General features: G+C 43.2%; 2 protein-coding genes across 3 annotated transcripts in view; one reads left to right on the top strand and one right to left on the bottom strand.

Moving 5' to 3' along the window:
• Positions 1-24,316, top strand: part of LOC145342107 (T-cell-specific guanine nucleotide triphosphate-binding protein 2-like) — a 70,309-nt gene that overhangs the window by 27,918 nt on the left and 18,075 nt on the right. The window lies entirely within an intron of this gene.
• LOC145342626 (interferon-inducible GTPase 5-like) lies at positions 9,611-13,297 on the bottom strand. Of its 2 annotated transcripts, XM_080188170.1 has the most exons (4): positions 13,214-13,297; positions 11,732-11,895; positions 11,465-11,569; positions 9,611-11,048 (listed from the first exon to the last, which is right to left on the bottom strand). In XM_080188170.1, exons 2-4 carry the CDS (start codon positions 11,749-11,751, stop codon positions 9,818-9,820), a joined length of 1,356 nt encoding a protein of 451 aa, XP_080044296.1. In that variant the 5' UTR covers positions 11,752-11,895; positions 13,214-13,297; the 3' UTR covers positions 9,611-9,817. The 2 variants fall into 2 exon arrangements, with proteins under 2 accessions (XP_080044296.1, XP_080044297.1); XM_080188171.1 differs by lacking the exon at positions 11,465-11,569.

The following is a 24,316-nucleotide window of genomic DNA, read 5'->3' as shown; positions in this document are numbered from 1 at the left end:
TATATACGCACAAAGGAATACCCAGAGAATGATAATTCTATGATGTTTGGATCCTGCTAAATTCTAATTGAGCCTACTGTTCCTACTAATTGTTAATTTGCTTGTCTTACCACGTTACCTATACAATTTGTAATAAGTCATTTTTAAAATGTTTATGATGTTAGGAATTTACTGTACTTTGAAGCTTCTGGAAAAAAATTCACTACGGTAAATCTTTTCCAAAGGTGAGGGGAGGGTGGGGAGAAATAGTTTGATGGAAGCCATGGTATAAAAGCTTGTATTTTTTTATCTCAGAATCAAATTAAAGGGAAATTGAATCACCAGTCTTCATGGGAAATTAGAACTTAATTTAAATCTAAATCTGAAAGTAAAAGGCAAATTTTAGGTTGCTAGGGAAACTGAAACTGGTTGAAACAAAATTACAAACCAGACCCAGCCAAGTTCAGATCCCAGTGGTGAAATTCAGGCAGGCTGAAGAAAATGAAAATTGAACCTAGGAGCTGGCAATAAGCAAATATAAAATTTTGGTGGCATTTTCCATCATTTAAAAATACGATAAAACATACAGGGCCCAATTTTACCATTTTGATTTTAAGTGCTGGGCGAACTTGAATCTGGGAGTGTTTCGGATCCGACTTTTAGTCTCGTTCTCCGACGCCCCCATACAGACTCTGCCTGAAAAAAAAATCAGCGATTCTGAATTGTGGTGCAGAAGCCTGTGGGACTTGTCACACCCAAAACCCTTCAGCTGTGATGAAAGCGTTCAACTGTGCATGCACAGTTCGAAAAAGTAGAAAAACATTCGCTTGCCACATCGCTCTTGGGTCGGATAATGCCTCCCCCTGGTCTCCTCAGACATTGTCCCATCCCCACAACGTTACTGATGCCCTTATCCCCCCCACTCCACTCACCCCACTACTCAGACTGATTGCCCACCTTCCCCTCCACCAATCGCACGCAGGGTGGCAGCAGACGCCTCCTTCTTCTCCACCGATCACTCACAGAGTAGCAACAAACCTCCCCTGCCTTAACACCCTCCCCCCACCACCAGAGAACCACTTGACCCATTCCTTCCCCCACACCAGAGAGCCATCTGACCCACCTCCCTCCTCCCTCAGTGACTTATCTGACCCGCCTCCTTCACCCCCACCAGAGAGCCACCTGACCCCTCCCTCCACCCACGACAGAGACCCATCTGACCCACTCTCACCCCCTCCACCAGAGAGCCATCTGACCAGCCTCCCTCCCCCGACTGCGAGCCATCTGTCCCACCTCCCTAACCCCTCCACCAGAAAGCCTTTGACCCATCTCTCTCCTCCTTCCACCAGGGAACCATCTGACTCACCTCCCTCCCCCGCACCAGAGAGCCATCTGACGCAGCTCCTTCCCCCCGAGCAAGCCATCTGACCCGCCTCCCTAGCCCCCACCAGACAGCCATTAGACCTGCCTCCCTCCCCCCACACCAGGGAGCCATCTGACCCGTCTCCCTCCCCCCTCCAGTAGAGACCCATCTGACCCACCTTCCCACCCCCCACACCAGAGAGCCATTTGACCCACCTCCCTAACCGATCTGAATCAGAGAGCACTTGGAAGCTCTGAACATACCGCCTCAGAAGCTGGAGTGTCTGAATTGGACCTTTATGGACCATGTCTGTTTTGCGCCAAATCTGGATGGGCGAACGCGGTGTAAAGGGGAGAGTGCTGGTAAGTTTGAGTGTGCAGCCCAGTAAATCAATTTAAATGCAGTCCCAATGGTGCAGTCCCAACGGTGGCCACTTTTGGCGATTGATAAAGGGGGAACAGGTGCAGAGGCGGGCACGGATTGTGTTACTCACCTCACGTCCAACTTTACCAAGTTTTCGTGCCTGAAAACGGGTGCAGCTTGATGGTAAAATCGAGCCCACAATGTCAGGGTTATAAATAAGAAATTTATGAAATGTTATGAGAAAAGCCAAGGACCCGGGCTTTTACCTTTTGAGAGAAGTGCAACTAATGGGATCAGAAGTGGATGCGATTTCCGCTCATGCCCAGGATTGGCTCCTGGCATCAAGTATACATTGGCTGGTCAATTACATGCCAGCCATGAAGAAACATGTCCTGAGAAGCCTTAATGTTATCGGTCAGAGTAGGAAGATGATGGGCACAGTGACCAATAAGGGTGCAGGTGAAGGTTGAAAATACCTGAAGGGTGGTAGTTGGTATTGAAGAGCCTCAAGGAGTTACTTTGACATTCAATCTTTGGATTACAGTTACTTGTCTTGTGACAATAGTGTGCATTTCAGAATTGTGTTTTTTAAATCATGTTCTCTGCAGTTAAGCAACACTGGGTTTTCATTGTTGCCAAGCTGTCTGCTAAAGTCCTTTTAACGTTGCTTCAATGGTTTAAATAGGGTTTTGTTTATTTTTACTTTGGGCGATTTCTGGGATCTTTTTTATGATCCTGCACTGTTAGGGGGAAGATTGATTGACAAGCCAAAGTCAGGTGGCTCCTCCCCAGAAGAATCCAAGGATTCAGTTTTAGTTTTGGTTTGAGAGTTCGAAGCTGTCCTGGTTGTCAAGTGGCAGGCAGGCTTTCTCTCTCCTCTCCTTGGTCTTATAAATTCTGCCGGCTAGCTGGAAGCAAGTCTCCTGGCCTTTTTGGAATGAAAGTTGTTTTGAAGATGGTTTGCTAGATAGTAACTAGAGTCTCTCTCTCTCCCCCCCCCTTGATAACTTCAAGCTTGTCTGTCTGTGTATCAAGAGAATTGCAGCATCCACCAAAGGACGAAGTTCCAGCATCATGTAAGCATTTGTATTTTCTGTGCTAAACCAGTAGCAAATGTTTTATTTATGGGATTTTTTTAGTTGGAACGGTATTTAGCTGCTAAGTTTATACAATGTCATGGTTGAGTTTTCTCTGGTTTGTAATGGGTAAAAGCTATTACTAATTTTCTTTCTATACATGTTAACCGTATTCTTAAATAAACTTTGTTTGATAAAAGCTCTCTAGTGGGTCATTTGAATCATACATGAAGTGCAAAATCTCATGTTTACCCTCATCAAATTCAAATTGCAAAATTTATGATCCAGATGGGCTTCATAAAATGCTCTGGAGTTTCTGACCTGCACAGTGCTGTCATGGTGACCTTATTGAAACATATAAGATGATTAGAGGTTTAGATAGGGTGGATAGTGATAGCCTTTTTCCTAGGATGGAGAAAGCTAGCACGAGGGGGCACGGCTTTAAATTAAGGGGGGGTAGTTATAGGACTGATGTCAGGGGTAGGTTCTTTACCCAGAGGGTGGTGAGGGACTGGAATGCCCTGCCAGCTGCAGTTGTAAATGCGCCTAGTTTGGGGGCGTTTAAGAGATCTGTGGATAGGTTTATGGACGAAATGGGATTGGTTTAGATTAGTGGGTTACTGTTGTTTTTTTTTAAAAGCTGGTCGGCGCAACATCGTGGGCCGAAGGGCCTGTTCTGCGCTGTAATGTTCTATGTTCTATGTTCTATGGTGGGCAGCATGTCACGCACACTTGGAGCCCATGCCAGGCAGAATGAGACTGTCTGGAACCAGTCTGTCACCACACCTGACTTCTCCAACAGGCAGGTCTCACAAGAGATAATTTCTCATTAGTATTGTATATTGGTAAAAAATGTACCTTTGTTTTTGTTAGTAAAATTTCAGAAATTGTACTTCATGAAATTATTAGGAAAAAGACCTGGGAGTCATGTTGCACTCACATAGAAGTGTACAAAGTTTATTTCAGAGTTTCAGACTTGGGTGGAGGGTGACTGGGTTGCCTCATCAGTACCAGCTAAGGTGCTGTTTCCCTGCCATCACCCTGCCTCCTTGCTTTAGCAGAACAGAAAGTCCTCTGAACAAGGCCTCCCTGCCTCCCATGAACATCCTCACATTGGTCTCTACCTCCTCACCATGGTGCTTCTAAGACCCTGGTGTAGCTTGCTTAAAGGTTGCCAGTACCAAATATTTTTCTGAGGCTACTGACTTCATGACTGTTGACACAGTTGCACTACCATAAATGATCATTGAACAGTAAGTTGCTACAGAAACACCCTTCAAATTCCTTGGACAAACCCCCACCTCCCCCAGTTCTGAAATGCGCCCTCCAGCAAACAGTGTCACACACAGCTGTCCCTTTGAACCCAATCCAGCTCATTGGGACAGACACTAAACTCAGTGGAACCTACTTTAGCCTTGGCAGATCTAAGAATCCAGGTGGCCTACAGTTCATTGACAATCTCCTCCTCCAGGCTGCTGAGCAAGGCAGGAAGTCCTCTTACTGAAGACTGATGGGAAGAGACTTGCTCAATGAATAAAATGAGGAAGTAGTGGAGGCAGTCAGCAGCTGTCCAGAGAACCTGGATCCAAAACCAAAAGCAGATCAAAAAACTTCTTCACAGGGTCTGGGTGACTGACAACATTAAGAACAGAAAAAATCGGAGCAGCAGTAGACCATTCAGCCCCTTGATCCTACTTCAGTGGTCAATAATATCTGAGCCTGGAGGCACGCTGTTACTTTTGAGAAGGCACAAAAGGGTTTTAGGCATTGATAAGGTATATAGTCAACATCTTTTCTCAAAGGGAGGGGAGTCTAAAACTAGAAGGTATAGATAGGTTTAAGGTGAAAGGGGAGAAATACAAAAGGGTCCAGAGGGACAATTTTTCCACACAGAAGGTGGTGTCTGGAATGAGCTGGCAGAAGCAGTAGTAGGGGCAGGTACAATTATGCCTTTTAAAAAAGCATTTGACAGTTACATGGCTAAGATGGGTATGGAAGAACATGGGACAAATGTGGACAATTGGGATTAATTTAGTGGTTAAAAACTGGGCAACATGGACAAGTTGGGCCAAAGGACCTGTTTTCATGCTAAAAGCCTCTATGACTCTATGCGAAGCAGCAGGTAGGTTCATTTAATAGATGTTCACATGATAGCGTTCAAAACCCAACTGCTGGCAATCTGCGGAGGCCCAGATCATGTCACAGAGCGATCACATGACTATCCCCCGAAAAGGACCATGCCACAACACAATAATTCCCCAAATGCATGACAAAAAAAATTATGACTGATCTGAAGTGGCCTTAACTCTTTAATTTTCCTACCTGTCCCTCATAACGTTGACTCTCTTGTCAATCAAAATTCCATCTAACACAGCTCTGAATATGTTCAAAGACTCACCCTCCACTGCACTTTGGGGACAAGTATTCCAAACACTCCCAACCCTCCAAGAGAAGACAGTCCTCCTCACTTCCACCTTATTTGATAGTGTGCCCTCTCGATCTAGATTGGCTATGAGGGGAAAAGTGTTTTCAGCATGGCACAGTCGGCCTGTGGAAAGGTTGCTGCTGAGTGGCAGAACGACACTGATCCTAGAAGCTGAAGCAAGCGGGCAAGGTGATGACATTGTCATTTCTATAGTCCGAATAATGAACCCGTTCCATGCATTTCCACAGAAGAGGGCCCAGAATTTCAGAGAGAGGGCACAGATTGGTGGCAGTGTCCCCTAATTGTCATTCTAATAACCATGGAGGAACAGATGCTGCAGCTGGCTGGCTACCAGGAAGACTGCGCCATCACTGATGGTGAGGCTGGAGCACCCATGGAGGAACATGAGTCCCTGCAATAATGAGCCTAATGGGGATCAAGTGGAAATTACAAATGACAGTAACAAACAGGTGCCTAAGCTGTAGGCTCTGTGGGCTTACATTGGAATGGTCAGTGCAGTGACAGGCAGCTATTATCTCCGGGTCATACCCCAATCTGAGGAGGAGGAAGAAATGGAGGGAGGTTCTCAGAGGGTGCACTATCCCACTCTTACTCTACACTCTCCACCAGCTCAAATACTGTCACCTCAGAGGGCATGAGGCAAGTTACAGAATTAGGGTCATCACCTGGTTTAAGCACTGTACGAATGTCAGAGCAGCAGTCTGCCCTCTGACCCTCAGAGGACTGTGGGAGACTTAACCAATGCTGATCCCCAGGCTGATGATGAAGCTCTAGAGCTGTGACAAAAGAGAAAGTGCCTGGGGCTCTGCAGAACCCCCTCCCCTACCCCCCGCCCCACCCCACCCCACCCCACCCCAATCCCATATGTGACAGGATCTGGTAGAGATTTCAGAAAAAGTGATTGGCTGCACTGACTGCGGAATGTAGAGCTTTGGTTCACTAGGTTGCTGGAGTTCAGAAGAAGCTTTCATGATCAGAATTTTGTAAGCCTCCCTGGCATTCACAGCTTGCAGCATTCCAAGTGGAAGGAGAAGCAATCAAGCAGGGCTGCTTCATCCCAGATGGTGTTGAGCTTCCTGACTGTTATTTGAGCTGCACTCAGCCAGGCAAGTGGAGAGTATTCCAATGCACATATGCCTTGTAAATGGTGGGCAGGCTTTGGGAAGTCAGGAGGTGAGATACTAACAGCAGGATTATTAGCCATTGTGCATAAAATGTTTGCAATTAAATTTTGAAGAAACTTATTTGGCTTTTCATTGGACCTTCTCAAATGGTGAACAAAGTTAACATCTAGCTTGCAATCCATTGCACATAGATTGGTGTTCAGATGTGACATCAATGACTAAACCTAACGTCATCTAATTCCATTTTACAGTCCCTTCCCCTGCCACAAGTAAATTCCCAATCCAGCCAGAGCTTGAAGTTACACACTTTCCTAAAACAAACATGTCCAAGTCACCTTCACATAAACCTTAATGTTCAAATCTTCCAGCATTTTCCATAGTCCGGTGATACACTGTTTAGCATTGCTGTCTCCCAGTGCCAGAGATCCGGCATCAATTCCGGCCTTGGGTGACTGTGTGGAGTTTGCACGTTCTCCCCATGTTTGTGTGGGTTTCATCTGGGTGTTCCGGTTTCTTCCCACAGTCCAAAGATGTGTGGGTCAGGTGGATTGGTCATGCTAAATTACTCCTTAGTGTTCAAAGAGGTGTAATTTAGGTGGATTAGCCACGGTAAATATGCAAAGTGTGGGATAACCTTTCGCAGAGTCGATGCAGACTCAATGGGCCGAAAGTCCTCCTTCTGCACTGCAAGGATTCTATGGTTTTATGGTTTTCTAATCTTGCTTCAATGTAGCTCGTGAAAAAAAAAATCCACTATAATCATCAAGATGAAATGTTCAGCATTTATTGCATCAGTACATGGCGTGTGGATATTACCTGTCCAAGTTAGTACACGATTGGCAACACTAGTGTTGTGGAATCTCATTTAGTACAGAATTTTCCACACACCTGTTTTCTAAACTGTGGCTTACAATACAACAAATCATGTCCATGTTTAGAATGTTACAATTAAATTGTTCATTACTTTCACTTGATTCGATTACCAGCAGTCTTGAAAATTACCAATAAGCATAAGTTCTCAATTAATACAGCAAAATATCTTTAATTAATGTCAAACAATTTCCAGAGTTATTGGCTGGAATTTTCTGACCTTATCCACAGCTGTGATTTTCCAGGCCCGCTGCAGTGAATGGAGTTTTGGCTGAACACCAAATTTTCCATTCTCGTTGGCTGTGGGGGAAGGCCGAACGAGATCAGGGAATTCTGGCCATTCTCATCAACTAACAAGAAATGATACAAATGAATCAATGTCAATTAAATTAAGTTGAACCAAAATAACTGCAATGGAGGTTTAGAAGACAACGGTTCACATCAGTAATATTAATCCATTGTTGATATCGGTGACATTGGAGCATATGAGGTTCCAGTGAGTTAGTGTAACACATTCCAATACTTCTCCTGCCACAGTAACTGCTCTTCTGCTGCTATTTCAGGTCACTTTCCTCTTCCTCTTTCCAGCCAGCTGGAGCTAATGTATTGGCCATCATTCTGACAGTGAGTTTCACTCACTCTCTTGATCAATGTGTTGTCCATATAATGATGAGTGTCAGTGATGGCATCATTGCATGTCTGAAAGGTAGTGGCTGCTTTGGAGGATAGAGACACAAACCCCAATCAAAGAGTTTATGACAAATCAGAGCCGCATAGGGCATTGTTCCACAATGGAGTTGAAGTGATTATGTAACATTGTTTAGCATTGGCTGGAGGTTATTGATTGTTACTGTGGTACAACCCACCCCCCGCCCACATGAATCCTAATCCACCATCTGTAACATCTGCTTCTCTCCAATCAGTCACTGAGGATCAAGCGCTAATTTTGTTTGGTGGCAAACAGTACAGTAAATTTTGTGTTTATCTGGCATTTTACCAAGCCAAATTCTCTCCTAACCGGAATTGCTGATGTTCCCTTCGTAGTTGTCACTTTACCAACCAGAAGAAATTAGAAAGCTCTCCCATATATGTATATTACATTATTTTATATTTTAATTTTTGTTTGAATGTACAGTTGAAGGTTTGAAGCAAAGAATAATGTTCTTTACTTTAGGAGCATTCACATATTCATTCGTGTTACAAGTGTTTTGCTGTCTTCCAGTGGTAAAAGGACCTCCCATTATCTGGAATTTTTGCCTGACCAGCAAACCCATTTCTCAGCTATGCTGGAAGCAATGAAGAGTGATATTGGACGAGAAATGTTCATTTCTAGTCTCCACAGATGCTGCCAGGCCTGTTGAGTTCATTCAACATTTCTGTTTTTCAGATTTCCAACATTTGTAGTTTTTAGTGAAAATCTCAGCAATACTCAAAATACGTCATAAAAGGAATGATCATAATTAACATATTTCCTCTCATTCCCATTCCCAGAGGTTTTCCTGTTCATGGTTCTCAGCTCTTCACCAAGTTAGGATGATGGACAGTCTGCATGAAGGATGGTCAGTGTGAGGGACGGTCTGTGTGAGGGATCATCTGTGTGAGGGATGATAAGGATGATTCTATATCTGGGTGGTGTCTCTATGACAGGGAATCTGTGTTCTCACTGCTGACAACAGTCTGATGCTGGTGCCTCTTCTTTACTGTTCCATTCTTGGAATCTGCTGCTTCTTGGACAGAACAAGATTCATTGGACTGGTACAGAATTTATCCCTTTTCAAACAGACACCGTTTGCTGCAGCAATGGTTCTAAAACTAGGACTGAGACAGATGTTCAGTGTAAGTGGATAATGGTTTAAAAACATTGGAAAATTGACTTCCTCTTAATAAATCGCTTTATTGTGTTCAGGGTGTGCCGGAAGAAAGACTGCATTGTTAACCTCATCACTGTTGGGAATAGAATTTGGCAATAAATGAGGCAGGAAAAAATAGCCAAATAATTTATCAAAAGGTGAACAAAACATATTATCCCAGTGCTTTTGACTCCACTATAGACCCAGGACCATCCATTTCAGTAATGATGCTGTTATGAATCAATCAGGGACATTGCAGAAAAGGGACTGGACATTGGCACTGAATCCATCACTATCAATGAAGAATACAAGCATTTCTAACACAAGCACAATGGGCTGAATGGCCACTCCTATGGTCTTATTCTATAATTCTTGGAACAAGGCAAATTTCCTGGTATTGTGTCTAATGGAGGGAATTGTACGGATGGAGTGAATTTCTGATGTTGAGGGGATTCCTTTAAAGTTCACAGGCGGGATTTTCCGGCCGCACTTGTCCCAAAACCAGAAAATCCCACTCGCGGTCAACGGACCTTCCTATGGTCCGCCCCTCATCCACTTCGATTCCTGTGGCAAGTGGAACGGGAAAATTTGCCTCCACAGCTTTTGGGTTCTCTCCTTAGATTACACCGAGACAAAATCTTTCACAAAACACTCCAGCATGGAAATAGTTTCTTAAAATGGGCCAGTAAAAGGGAATATGAATGTCCAGTGTTAGACCCCTTTAATATATCAGCTATGGCATTGATTCATTGAATTGATGTTTGCTTTGGATCATTTTCATCCGTCCCAAATGCAGCTTTCACCACTCTCCGTGCATTCTCTGTGAGATCATCCAGTGCTCCACTCAGCAACTTGTAGGTCATAACAAATGATGATCCTGCTCCAAAGATGGAACCTACAACTGGAATGATATCAAGTGCAAGCTCAAGACCAGACACAACAACAGCAGTGGCTCCCCATGCTAATCTTTTTATTATATCTGGAGTTATTTCACCCGCCATGGGACCTTTCACCACAGCTTTCAGTTCTTCCACAGGTTTCCCTGCCTTATTGGCCAGTCTTCGTAGGGAGGCATCATCCAAACCCAGACATTTACGGAAATGTACGATTCCTCCAATCAGTATCCCAATATCACAACCAAGGGAGACTCCAGGAACTGGCACTGCTCCCAATATTCCAGAAAGTGATGCCAACATCCAAACTCGCTTCTTTAGCTCTTTCTTTTTCTTCTCCACAATTTCCAAGGTTAGGTTAGGAAGGGCCAAAATGTACACACTTCTCTTTGAATTGGGAAGATCATCTTCAAGAACTTTACTTAACAGGTCAAAATCATACAGATGCAGGTCAAAGTTTGAAATCAGGAAAACTTGGGGTGATGAGATCCCTGCCTCTTGCAAGCTTGTGATACAGTAACTCCTGATCTTTTCCAATTCTTCCTCTTCATTAAATTCCCTCCTTCCCCTTTTCATTGATTCAAGGTCACTATCAATTTTAGATCGAACGAAGTAGAAATTCTTCCCCAGCCGTTTAATCTCTTGAGCGAGTTTTACATCATTTTCTGTGAATCGACAGTGCGAGATAATGATGAAGAAATCATATTTTTTAAATTTCATTTCCTTTAGGTATTTATTCGCTGGGAATTTCTTTGTTCCAATTCCTGGTAGATCCCATAAAATAACATTTGGCAAACTGGGATGCTTGTATCCGGTTGGTTCCATTGTGGTTTCTGTGTTACCAACCTCAGCAGCATCCTCATCATCGATTTGAAGTCCTCTCATCGCATTGATGAAGGAGGATTTCCCTGCGCCTGTTTCTCCTGTCACTGCAATGTTCAGCTCTGTGTTGTCCAGGTCATTAACTTTTTTCTGTATCAGCGGTGTTACCTTTTCCGCCCCACCTGATTCAAAATTAGATTTCAGATTCTTCAGTTCATCCTCACTGAACAATGAAGTGTTTGAAGCTTCAGCACTTTGATCTCTGAAAGGAAACATTTTACATGATTTGCACCAATTGAAAATAACTCCTATTTACAACACGTTGTCACATCTTCAGAACGTCCTTACACATTTCATTGAATCCTTTTGTAAAACAAGCACAATTGTCACGTAGCTTATTAAGACAGCTAATTTATGCACAGCAGATCCCAGAGTGAGCTATTAGATGAATGACCAGTTAAGGTGTCTTTGCGTGAAAGTTACCTTGCCCCTTTTTAATTATGGACCCTTTAAATATTGATCCTGAGATGCCCCAGCTAAGGGCAATCATCTCCTGTTTCTCCAGACAGCAGCAACTACAGACTCATCTCCCAGCCCTAATTCCTCTTCACCATCTGTGAAACACCTTAGCCTGCCCTCAGTCTGACTGAGGCCTCCCTAGTGGTGCCTCTTACTTACTGATTGTGAGGTTCAGATGCATTGATAGGACTTGTGCAATGAGGGTTGGTTGAAGTCCAGACTAAGGGCCCTGTTTCTTGAGGCTTCACCTCCTCTGCTGAAGGGCTGAAGAAGAGGAGAGGTGAATGGAGGTACATGACCTGTAGAATTGCTCACGACATTCTCATTAATGTGCTGACATTGAGCAAAGGCAATGTTTTGCAATAACAAGTTGTGATGTAACTAAAGGAACTGAAGAGATACAATATGAGCAGTTTCTTGACCAACCTGGAGCTGGCTCCTCCCATCCTGCTTCTCTTTCTCTTGCTGCTTCCCTTGTGTTAGCGTCCAGTGATTCCAGAGTTTCCTCCCCAAAAAGGGCGAGAGGGCAGAGGCTTGTGGCTGCTCCCCCTGATGTCACTTCTTAAACTTTGGTTATGTTAGGTTTTCTCCTTTGAGAGGAAAGTAGAGGGTGACTATGAGTGGCAGAACTTTATTTACCATCAGATGAAGGACAAGACTGGTGTGAGGAATCATCTTTAATCAGGCTGTGAACGGGAGTAAACTGCAAAATTCCTAATGAAGGTTTTTCCATCTTCGCCAATTCAGAGTGTGAGGGAAGGAATATGGTAACAAAAATATTGAAATGTTTATGTTCTCATTACTGAATTGAAGCACTTCAAGTGTGCATCTTGATCTCTGGAGAAAATTCTGAGTATCATTGCACTTTCTTGCTATGACAGTTTGAAATGTTTTCTAACATCGCTTTCAGATACTTTATGAATAAAGTACATTGTTTGTAATCATAATAAAAGGACAGTTGGATGAGACCTGGGAAGAAGTCCTGTCTGGAGACAAGATGCATCTCTTTAACCTATGCTTAATGCTATCTCCACTCACATTGTCTGCACCTTTAAGACTTGAATAGCAGGTTGGCTGTAAAGACTTGCATTCTAATCAGTATTCTGTAAACTGTGTGTGCCTTTATCTGCCCTTCTCTGATCTGAACTTTCCACTCACCTGACGAAGGCACAGCGTTCCGAAAGCTTGCGGGTTTACTATCAAATAAACTCCCTGGGCTTTAACCTGGTGTTGTGAGACTTCTTACTGTCTTTACCCCAGTCCAATGCCGGCATCTCCATAGAATGGGCATTACCAGTGATTTGCTGTGGCCCTTTTGACTGTGTGGTCAGAGGCAGCAGACGGTGTGTTATTCAGTGACTTTGTTACCCATGAAAGCAAGTCAATGGCCACTTTAAAACCGTTGAAAACAAATGTGTTCTTTTAAAAAGCTGGCAAAGTATTAAACATCCATGCAATAATATCGAACAAAGTACTTCCTTCTTCCAAATTTTTCATCAGCTCTGCAAAGTAACAAAACATGAGCTGATCTGCCCACATCGCAACCACCGAAAACGGAAAGTTGCTGAACTCCTCTATTCACTAACAGCATTCAGATTGAGCTTTATCTATCTCTGCTTTTATATGGTTTCCACTCCCCAATCCGATAAACATGCGGCCCGTCATTTCCTGCACTGTTTGTAAGTTTCACTTTCGCTGGCTGTCCTGAATCCTGAATATAAAACTTGCTTTTTGGCAACTTTTGAATTTTGAACACAGCCAGACCTTGCAAGGAAAGGGAACCTGATGGAGTGAAACACGCGCGAGTACAATCTTTAAAAGTTGTGCTGGAATTCTCTTCAAACCTGTTGAATATAATTCACCCTGAATTTTGACCACCGCGCCGAGTTTCAATGTCTTGATTGTTACCTGTGCGGCTCCTTGGCGAGAGGAGAGTGCTGATCAGGGAAATTCTCACTCTATGAACATCTCCGGACAGAGCGCTTCCGTCTCGCATTCGCGCTGGGAATACAGTCGTAATGAATACATAAAGTAACAGCTTTTCAATACGTCAGTGGGTAGGTTCCTGCACAATATCCAATGACAATCAAAACCCTGGAAGATCACTCGTTACCAGGGAGAATTTGCTTTTCCATTTTCCAGGTTGTATGAATCACAAAAGGTGCTCACTCACTCACTCAATAGTTTGAAAACTGGATGCTCTGAGTCTGAATTTCAGATAGTTGCTCTCACTAGGTGGAACAGATAGATGGGTTCAAGCACTTCCTACTCCCCAAAAAGATTGTGTTCTGCTTAAAAAATATCCTTCGTTCATTTCCTTCATCTCTTCAGGTTTTACTTTGCTGGATTCCAAACACTGAATAGCGTCTGGATGTCACTCAAGCCGACAATATATAAATAATTTCCAGCTAATACTCTGCACTAAACACAACCCAGAAATTTCATGACACATTGTTGTTCAAAGGGCTACAGAAGTGCACTCCTGTACCTATCCTTCTAATGAAATGTTTAACTACTACATTAGTCAAAATCAATTGACAAACACTGGTCCTTTGTCAAACTGATAGAAAGAAATAGATTGTTGATAACTTGTGGTTCATTGTTACGTGAGCAGCAATACAAACTATAAAATAGCAGACATGAGGTCAGAATATAAATTGTCCTGCCTTGGCACATTAGAGTGGTAGTACTGGTGAATGTTGGTGATACAAAGATCATTTGTAGAAAACTACTGTGACCAGGTCATCAAAAGAATTCAACAGAAGCAATTATGCAATTTATTAAACAGGCTAATTATATCCTTCAAGCAAGAGAACTGATCCTCTGAAAAGTATTGTTGTCTTGTACAGATCTTAGATGGGACATCCCTTGTTTAAAAATTGCGTCCCCTAGTTCTAGATTCCCCCATGAGGGGAAACATGCTTTCAGAATCTATCCTGTCAAACCCTCGATAATCTTCCTTCACTTTACTAATCACCTACTCTAATTCACGGCTGCAGGGAGTCGGAGTCTCTCCTGGCAGACACTGTGCTTTAGGTGGGGTACATCCAGCACAGGATGTCAATCCATCGCAGGGCATCACTCAATAATCTTACACATTTGAATAAGATCATCTCTCATTCGTCTAAGCTCCAATAAATATAGGCTCAACCTGTTCAACCTTTCCTCACATGACAAGGCACTTCTGAATTATCTCCAATGCAAGTATAACCCTCCTAAAATTAGGAGATCAAAACTGTTTGCTGTTATCCAGGTGTTCTCTCACCAATGCTCTGTAGAGTTATTGACAGATTCCCTACTTTTATGCTCCATGTCCCTTGCAATATATCCCCGAATTTGACTTTATCTATTTTGTGTTGTACCTGTGTGTTAACCTCCAGTGATTCATGTATGAGGCTATCCAAATCCCTTTGTACTGCAGCATTCTGCAATCTCTCTATTCTTCCCTTAGTGTCCAATGATATGCAGGTTATGTGGACTGGCAGTGATTAATGCGTAGGGTTACGAGGATAGGGTGGGGGTGTAGGCCTAGGTAGAGTGCTATTTTGGAGAATTGATACAGATGTGATGGTTCAAATGGAGTCCTGCACCGTCGGGATTCTATGGTTCCCAGACACCATAATTTGCAATCCCACATTTTCACACATTATTCTCCATCTGTCTGTTTTTTGCCACTCATGTAATCTTCCTAAATCCCTTTGCATTCTCCTTTTATTCTTCTTACAGCTGGTTTTCCTACCTGTCTTTGTATCATCAGCAATTTTAGCTACAATACTCATAAGCCCTTCATACAAGTCATCAAATTTAGGTTCAGCAGTTTGTAAAGCTGTTTGTAAAGATGAGCACCATCCAACCTTTAGTTGCCTGTTAATTAACCAACCTACATTAATATATTATTCCAACACCATGAGTTCTGCTGTAGTAACTGTTTATGTGGCATCTTAATGAATATACTTTGGAAATCCAAATACAACACATCTATCGGTTCTCCTTTATCCACCTTGCTTGTTACATCCTTAAAGAACTTTAATGTATTCAAAATAATTTCATTTTCATCATTGACTAAGTGTATTAAAAAGCAAATTTTCACACTCTTCCTTACAGGTCATCCATTCATTCTGTGAACAGTGACAGATGGACTAGAATACTATGACTGCTGAATGATTTGGTGTACTCATTTGCCATTATGGGATACTTAGCATCCAATGTGAAAAAGCAAAGAGATTATATGCATGAATATTGGGAATTATAATGGGCAGCTAAAAACAAAACAGGACATGTTGTTATGTTCTGATTACATCATTAGATTTTCCACTTCCATCTGCATTGTGACTGGAAATTTCCACAAAAATCAACAGACCTTTTGCTGGTTCGTCAAATTGTCCATCCTACCCATGATGCACAGCAAGTCGGATGGGAAAATTTAAGCCTTAGTGCGTGTGTAATGTAGATAATAATTGTGAAATGATTCACCAGCTTTGAAAGCAACCATTGATTCACCATGGTACACCCCAACTTCAGTAGTTTTTATCCCAAAACCATTTGTCATCTGAATTGCTATGTGACAATGAAAGGAACATTACAAGTCAGTTTATTTCAAGGGAGATATAAGGAGAAAGGCTTAATTCTTTTGTCAGGTGAAATTAGGAACAACCTTGACAGGTGAGGCTCTAGCCCCTCACGCTGGTGATAGAGGACTTACTTGTATTCTCATCTTGGTTGTCCAATAAAGTCTGTCCAATAAAGTGGGTTTTGATTGTTTAATTATGGAGTTGTCCAAACTCATTTCACACTGTCAACATCCTGAAATGGGGTTCTCCCAATATTTCCAGCAAATTGCCTTGATGATACATGTATCCTGGGAGAGGTCCAATGGGTGACCAGGATTTTGCTGTGAATTATGTTATGGGCAGTGGAGATTTGGATGAGCTTCAGTTCACGCTGTTGCTGCAGACATGGAGGCCAGGATTCTCTGACCTCACCCACAGTTAGGATTCTCCAGTTCTGCTGTTGTGAATGGAGATTTGGTTGAGCACCAAATTCTCCATTCTTGCTGGCAGTGGTAGCGGGGCGTGAACATCCAGACAACCCCAGCTAGAGTTTAATTACTCACAATGCAACCTCCAGAATGAACTTTTCACAAATCAGACAATGAGAGCTTCTGTCACCTGTTCTTGGTGAGAATTCACCGGAAAAACTACTGTGATTTCCATACAGGATTCAACGTGTTACACTGCAGAAAGGTGAGAGCTGAGAACAGAGAATGTGGAACTCCCAGTGACAGAGAGATTCAGAAAGAAAGTAATTTTGTGTTTCAGGGAAGTTGGTTAAGTAGGTGTGAATGAAAATAGAAGGTGCTCCAACCACCCACCAGATGAAGGTCCCCAAAGTTCTTGATCTTAAAGAGACCCTTCAATTTGTTATCATCTGGCTGGGATACCCCCAAATTGTTACAAACCCAGTGAGGAGGGATGAACTTCCCCCCACCGTCTTTATCTGACTCACCCCCTTTGTTGGTTACAACATTTAAACTGAAAAGGATCCCTTTTCATGGATATCTTTTCCCAGACCCAATAGCTATGTTTTAAAAGGAGCACATTTAACCAGGTTTTCTTGTGGTAAAGATTGAGTTTATTAATTACAAAAGGCAAGAAAATGCTAAAATACATGCATTTACATTCAGCGTGAAAAGGAGAACTCAGTTCAAAGTAAGCAAAAAAAAAAGAAAGGTATACAAAACAGCTTTTGATCCATGAGTAGGAGATGATGAAGAACTGCAGCCAATATGATTCAAGATTCCAGCAGAGTTGACTTCACCGAGTGAATAGGTGGTTCTGCAATTGCAGTGTTCTGTCGTTTGACAGTGAAGATTCCCAGTTCTCTTTTCTGCCTTGATTTTTTTTATGGACTGGGCTGAGTTCCAAACATCAGGAAGAGATTTTTGTGGTCAGACCGAGAGGACATGTCCTTTTTTCTTCATGCCCTGCCACTTTTTTGTGATGCCTTGGCCTTATCATGTGGCTTGTTGTCCTCTTGCTTCCCGGGCCTTTTCCTTCTTAAAAATTATATATTATTATTCATGTTTGTTTCTTCTTATGTGGGATGGTGAATGGGGGGAGGGGTACGCCCACGTCGCAGAGAGGAGGAGTTAAGTGGGGGGAGATAAAACAAAGTAAAACAGGGTGGTGGTCTGCTTCTGTTGTATTTTAGATGGTTGGGGGAGGTGGTTGTTGAGGTCATGTGTGTTAGGTGGAGGGGGACTGCTAAGTTGGGGATTTACGTGTTTCTGGGCACTGGGATGGATGTCCAAGTGGTGTGTGTGCTGGAGACTTGTTTTTGGGGGTTTCCTGGCTGGGGAGGTTTTGTGTTTGTCGCTGAGTCAAATTCTGTTTTTCATGGTGGGGGGTAGGTGTAGATGGGGGGAAGGTTCTGTTCGAGGTTGGGTTACTGAGTAGTCGTAGTACTGGGTAGTACTGAGTAGTCGGTGAGCTATTGGGACAGGGCAAGAGGTCAGGTGGTGGGAAAAAATAGTCCTGGGGTTTCCTGAGAGGGATGTTTGTGGGTAGCTGTTGGCTGAAGGGTGGTTTGTTGTCCTCCCCTGCCTTTACACTTTCATTACCTGTGTGTGCCTGTTAGGGTGGGTGGGATGAGGAGGCTCCTAGACCTGATGTGATGGGGTGATTTCTAATTTTTGTGGGTGTTTTATGCTGTGGTGGGCAGGAGAGAGAGAGAGAGAAATCTGCAAAATGGCTATTTGCTGGGGCATTGTGTGTCTGCTTACTGGCTCTTTTCCCTCAAAACATCCAGCACTTCTTCACATAGAGCAAACAGTGAACCTGGGGCAGCTTTCAATGGTTTTGAATCCATCTTTGTGTATTCGAAGTTTCCTCTTAGGGATCATTTCTGTAGTATTTTCCTAGAGAAATGTTTTTCTTTTTGGCCTGTTGGCTAAAATCAAGTGTAATAGTGTGCTTGGTTGACGTCATTAGGTTACATTTTAGCTTCATTTGAAGCCATTTTTAAAAGCAACATCTCAACCTTTTGGCTAAGATGCAAATGAGATCAAGCCTTGGAAGAGGAGCTATGCCTACTCCAATCAGCTTGGATCATGTAGATCAAGCCCAAGACAGGAGGTGAGATCCCTGTCTTGTCAGCTTGGATTGGGAATGTCTCAACTTGTTGAGACTCTGAGTTGGACTTGATTTGATTGAATTGGAATAAAAACAAAAAGTGGGAAAGCGAATCCACAAAAAAAGAAGTTTGGGCATTCCACAGGAAATCCCTTGATGAGATAGCCATTATGTCTGTTTGGCTGTACCGGAGATGGCCATTAGTGTGTCGGGGTGATTTAGACATATCTTGTCCAGTAACAGAATGGGGTTTGATTGCCTAGAAGAGAATTACTCTGCAGCAATACAGGCAGAGTTTGTCTTTGTCAGTCATCTTTGGGATTGTGTATCCACTTAAAAAAAAATTCAGGTGTTATTTAAAGTCCAATATTTCCTGGAAGGATTCCGTCTTTTTCCCCATAATCGGGACAAAGTGAATAGTGATGGAGTTGGCTGGGAAAGGTGGAAGATGGTTAGTGTGGAGCATGAACACCAGTTAAATGATCTATTTTTGCAGTGTGAAATGTTATGCAATTTTAGTTAGATGGAAATGAAGCAGAAAAGAGTTTTATATTTATGTAGCACCTTTCAGGACCCACGATAACTCAAAAGTGTTTTCCAGCCAATTATATACTTGAACAAGGCAGCTGATTGGCTCACAACGACCTCCACCCGCCACCCAAGAACAATGATATTAATAGTTAGTTTTTCTGTTGATTGAGGGATAAATATTGCCCAGAACATGGGGAGGGGGACTTTCCTGCTCTTCTTCAGCACAATCCCATGGGATCTTTGACATCCACTCAAACAGGAAGATGAGTTTATTGTCTCATCCGATGTAAGTCACCCCTGACAATGCAACACTTCCTCACTACTGCACTGGAGGGTGGATTCTACGCTCAAGCCCTGGAGTGAGGATACAACCTCCGGAACCTTGTGATTCAGATGGGAATGTGCTACATGCTAAACCACAGTTAACACCGTGGAAAGGGCATTTTAAAATCCAAATCCTTCGCTGAAGAGTGGCACTTATTTGAAAGTAATTCATAATCGGAATATATATCTCGATATCAGTCTCACGATTTGTTTCCAAGCATTGAGCGGGAGTCGGAAATTTCTTTGACCCTGAGTCAGGATTGTAAAAGCAGCCACCTCCCTCCGTTCCCCCCTCCCAGTAACAAGTGAGCTCCCGATTTCATTGGATATCGTACAGCAAACTGACATGACCATTGAAAGCTCTGTTCAATGTCACGACAGTCCTTACTCCTAATGTCAAAGAGACACGGAAGCAATGGGAGCAGTCAGAAATTAACTGTGAGAATTTCACTTCGTTTCACTCTTCTCCCTCCAGGGAAATAATGCGGGTAAGGAGCAAGAAATCAAACTTCGTGAAGTTAACTAAGTGACGAGAGTGAATCAAATTCAGCAAGTTTAAAAATACAATTCAAAATAATTTAAAAATGGTTAGAAGGGATTTCTGAAGCTCGCTCTATCTTCTTTCTCTCTGCAGATTCTGAACACATTCTTTCTGAAAAGTAAACTATTCACGGAGCGGATTCTTTGACTTTATGTGTGAAATAATCAAAATAAAAAGTCTGACAACACCAGGTTTTAGTCCAACCTATTTATTTGATAATATTCTCACAAGCTTTCGAGGGGTTACCCTCTTCGTCAGGTGAATGGAGAGTTCTGGCCTCAGACAGAGCATATAAAGCACAGACAGTTTAGAGATTACTGATTAAAATGCGAATCCTTACACCTAACCTGCTGTTCAAGACCTGAAGTGGCTGACAATGTGAGTGGTAGGAGCACTGATCACAGTTTAAAGAGATGTGTATTGTCTCCAGACAGTACAGTAAGTGAGGTTTTGCAAACCCAGGCAAGTCACGGGGGTTACAGATAGTGCGACATGAACCCAAGATCCCTGTTGAGACCGTCCTCATGTGTGCGGAACTTGGCTATCAGTCTCTGCTCAGCGACTCTGCGCTGTCGTGTGTTGTGAAGGCCGCCTTGGAGAATGCTTACCCGAAGGTCAGAGTAAGCATTCTCCAAGGCGGCCTTCACAACACACGACAGCGCAGAGTCGCTGAGCAGAGACTGATAGCCAAGTTCCGCACACATGAGGACGGTCTCAACAGGGATCTTGGGTTCATGTCGCACTATCTGTAACCCCCGTGACTTGCCTGGGTTTGCAAAACCTCACTTACTGTACTGTCTGGAGACAATACACATCTCTTTAAACTGTGATCAGTGCTCCTACCACTCACATTGTCAGCCACTTCAGGTCTTGAACAGCAGGTTAGGTGTAAGGATTCGCATTTTAATCAGTAATCTCTAAACTGTCTGTGCTTTATATGCTCTGTCTGAGGCCAGAACTCTCCATTCACCTGACGAAGAGGGTAACCCCTCGAAAGCTTGTGAGAATATTATCAAATAAATAGGTTGGACTAAAACCTGGTGTTGTCAGACTTTTTACTGTGTTTACGCCAGTCCAACGCCGGCATACCCACATCATGAAATAATCAAACCAGGAAGTGGCTGGTACTGTCTTCTTAGATACAATATGGAGGGCTGCAGAATCCTAATCAGGAGACAACCAGTGCAAATGACCCTTCCGCACTAAACTAAAACCCCGAAAGCAAGAGTTAATCGAGGAAAAAAAAACACTTTCATAACGATTTCAAACTCTTTGGGTGTCCGGATCACTTACTGAGATTCCGGGTGTGGGGTGGATGGGGCGGGTCGATGTGATCAATAGTCACGTATCCTGTTGTAGAGGGAGGGTGATCTGCTCCTGATTGTTGTGCATTGTCGCCAATACCTGGGTTGGCAACATTTATATACTTTGCAATCCATCAGGGTGCTTATTCTAAAAAGGAAATGTCTCTCTTTCAGGTTTTTCCATCATTAAATTAATCCTTGGAAATAGTTTTCTTTTCTCTCTGTCTGAACCCAGTCATATGGTCAGTGAGTAACACCTAGGCTCTGTTACGTGCAGACTGTAAAGCAATGGTGGGCAACCTGGGGCCATCCGCGACTTAGCAGGGTTCTGAGTGAGGCCCACCAGACATTTCTTTGACTGCCGCTTCCGGACCTTTTGGCTAAGCTCAAACGTTGGAACAAGTCCAGGATGAAGTGCAATGCCTTATCTTTTCAGCTTGGATCTTGTTTGTCTCTCTTGTGGGTACCATGAATTGGATTCAATAGGAATTTGAATTTGGTTTTTGGAGCAAGCAAGGAATGGATTTGGATTTGCCTAGTCTGCTGAGCATTGGCTTTATAACATTGAGAATTGAGTAAAACATTTCAAAAACAATTATTGCCTGTTGCCCATGTGCAGGGTTGCCACATTCCACTGATTTCTATCTGCAAAGCTTTCTTCCTACCATGATGACTGAATTAATATATGTATAAAACAAGGGCAAGTGAGGTGTGTGCTGAGTGCTGGCAGCAGTGACTGTGAGAGCCCTGCTCTCCCTCTGTGTCCAAAGTGTCAATATTACTTCTGCTTTTACCATTTGAAGTTGATAGTTCTATTAGGAAATAAATGATAAAGCATTTTCTATTGTTCATTATGAAATATTTGCTGTATATTAAATGTATTTGATTTTATCTATGGCGTGATTTTATTTACTGGGGCTGCTCTTGGTTGTTCGAGATTGGCCTAGTGCTTCATGTCGTTAGTGTGTGCCTAAACTGGACAAGATACAGGGCAAGACGACAGCTCAGTGACTACCACTGATTGCTGTGCAGGCACGTGGATTTGGGCCGGTGTCTGTGGGAGTTTGCGCATTCTCCCCGTGCTTGTGTGGGTTTTCTCCGGGTGCTCCGGTTTCCTCCCACACCCCAAAGATTTGCTGTTAGGCTGATTGGCAGGGATAAATTGTCCCTAAATCAGATTCCCTCAATCTGGATGGCCATAAAACATTAGACAGGGGTCGTGGGCGGAGAGGGGGACTGGTGGTGTTGAGATGGCGGCGTGGGCTCGTTGGGCCAAAGGGCCTGTTTCCCGGGCTGATTTTGTTCTTTGTTTTTCTTTGTTCTCTTTGTGATGAGTAGTGAACTAGCCTAATTTCAATCTTGTGGCCCACTGAGGTGAAGGAGGGGCCACTCATGTGGCCCTCTCACGAGCCTAAGTTGCCCATCATTGCTGTATGCTGATGGGTGAAGGGAGCCCAATGCAAACTCCTACTCATTTACCCTGTCTGTTAAAATGATGCGAGAAGTCTCATAACACCAAGTTAAAGTGTAGAAACTTGATGTCTTGTCGATATGCGCGATCTTCTTGGAGATCCTCTCCACTTGGAGCCGCCAGTTTGCGGTGTCGATGGTAGTCATCTCCACGTCATGTTAAAATGACCACAGCCAATCACTGATCTGCTCCCTCTCCCAGCTCCCGGATCCAGCTGCTAATCAAAATCACCAATTCTGTATTGAACTGATTCTGTGATCTGAACCTGAAAGCTCGGGCTGTCTTTTCGAAAATTTTGTCAATCCAGCTCAGAACACATTGTACCAGTCAATCAAACAATACTTTAATAATGTCCAAGTAGAAAAGCGAATCTGCAAGAAACATCAGGCGTTATACAGAAAATCTCTGAATGAGATTCAATCAACATCATCAGAATAATCTCCCTGTGACTGAAACTAATTAGGTCGAGAATTTTCGCTGTGGTTGCAATAACAACAGTTTTTTTTATTCAGTCATGGGATGTGGATGTCACTGGCAAGGCTAGCATTGATTGCCTCTCTCTAACTGCTCTTGAGTAGGTGGTGGTGAGCTGCCTTCTTGAACTGCTGCAGTCCCTGTGATGTAGGGTACTGTTACAGTGCTGTTAGGGAGACGGTTCCAGATTTTGACCCAGCAACAGTGAAGGAACAGTGATATATTTCCACATCAGTATGTTGAGTGGTTTGGAGGGGAACTTTGAGGTGGTGGTGTTCCCACATGTCTGCTGCCCTTGTCCTTCTAGATGGTTAAGAGTGGCATGGTGGCACACTGCTGTCACACAGTACTAGGGACACAGATTCAATTCCAGCCTTCAGTGACTGTGTGGAATGTTTACATTCTCTCCATATATGTATGGGTTTCCTCCCATAGTCCAAAGACGTACAGATTAGGTGGATTGGCCATGCTAAATTGCCCCTTAGTGTTACAAGATGTGTAGGTTAGGGGGAGTAGTGGGACAAATAAATACATGGGGTTACAGGGATAGGGCTTGAGTAAAATGCTCTGTCACACAGTCGGTGTAGACTCGATGGGTTGAATCAGCTTCTTCTGGACTGTAAGAATTCTGTGATGCAGTGATCACAAGTTTGGAAGGTGTTGTCATAAGAGTCCTGGCAAGTCCCTGCAGTGCATCTTGCAGATGGCACACAATGCTGTCACTGTTCACCACTGATGGAAGGAATGGATGCTTAAGGTGATGAAAAGGGAATAATCAAGCGTGCTTCTTTGTCCTGGATCCATTGAGCTTTGAGTGTTGTTGGATCTGCACGCATCTGGGAAAGTGGAGAGTATTCCATCACACTCCTGACTTGTGCCTTATAGGTGGTGGACAGACTTTGGGGATTCAGGAGGTGAGTTACTCAGCTCGGAATTGCAAACCTCAGATCTGTCAATGGTAAGCCCCTTGAAGTTGATAATGGGGTATTGAGTGATGGTAATGCTATTGAATGTCAAAGGGAGATAGTTAGATTCTCTTTTGTTGAAGATCGTCATTGCCAGGAGCAAATGTTATTTGCCACTTGTCAACCCAAGCCTGGATATCATGCTGGTCTTGCTGCATTTAGACATGAATTGTTTCAGTATCTGAGGAGTTGTGATTTTCATAGCGTATTTACATAATAGTATGTCAAAAGGCACTATACGACAATAGTAACTTGTACTTAGAAAGCTTAT

Source organism: Carcharhinus amblyrhynchos, chromosome 4 (assembly GCF_965287045.1).
Source record: "Carcharhinus amblyrhynchos chromosome 4, sCarAmb.v2.hapA, whole genome shotgun sequence".
NCBI lineage: Eukaryota > Metazoa > Chordata > Chondrichthyes > Carcharhiniformes > Carcharhinidae > Carcharhinus > Carcharhinus amblyrhynchos.
The sequence above is the reverse complement of the archived record's forward strand: the minus strand, read 5'-3'. Positions and strand labels throughout refer to the sequence as shown.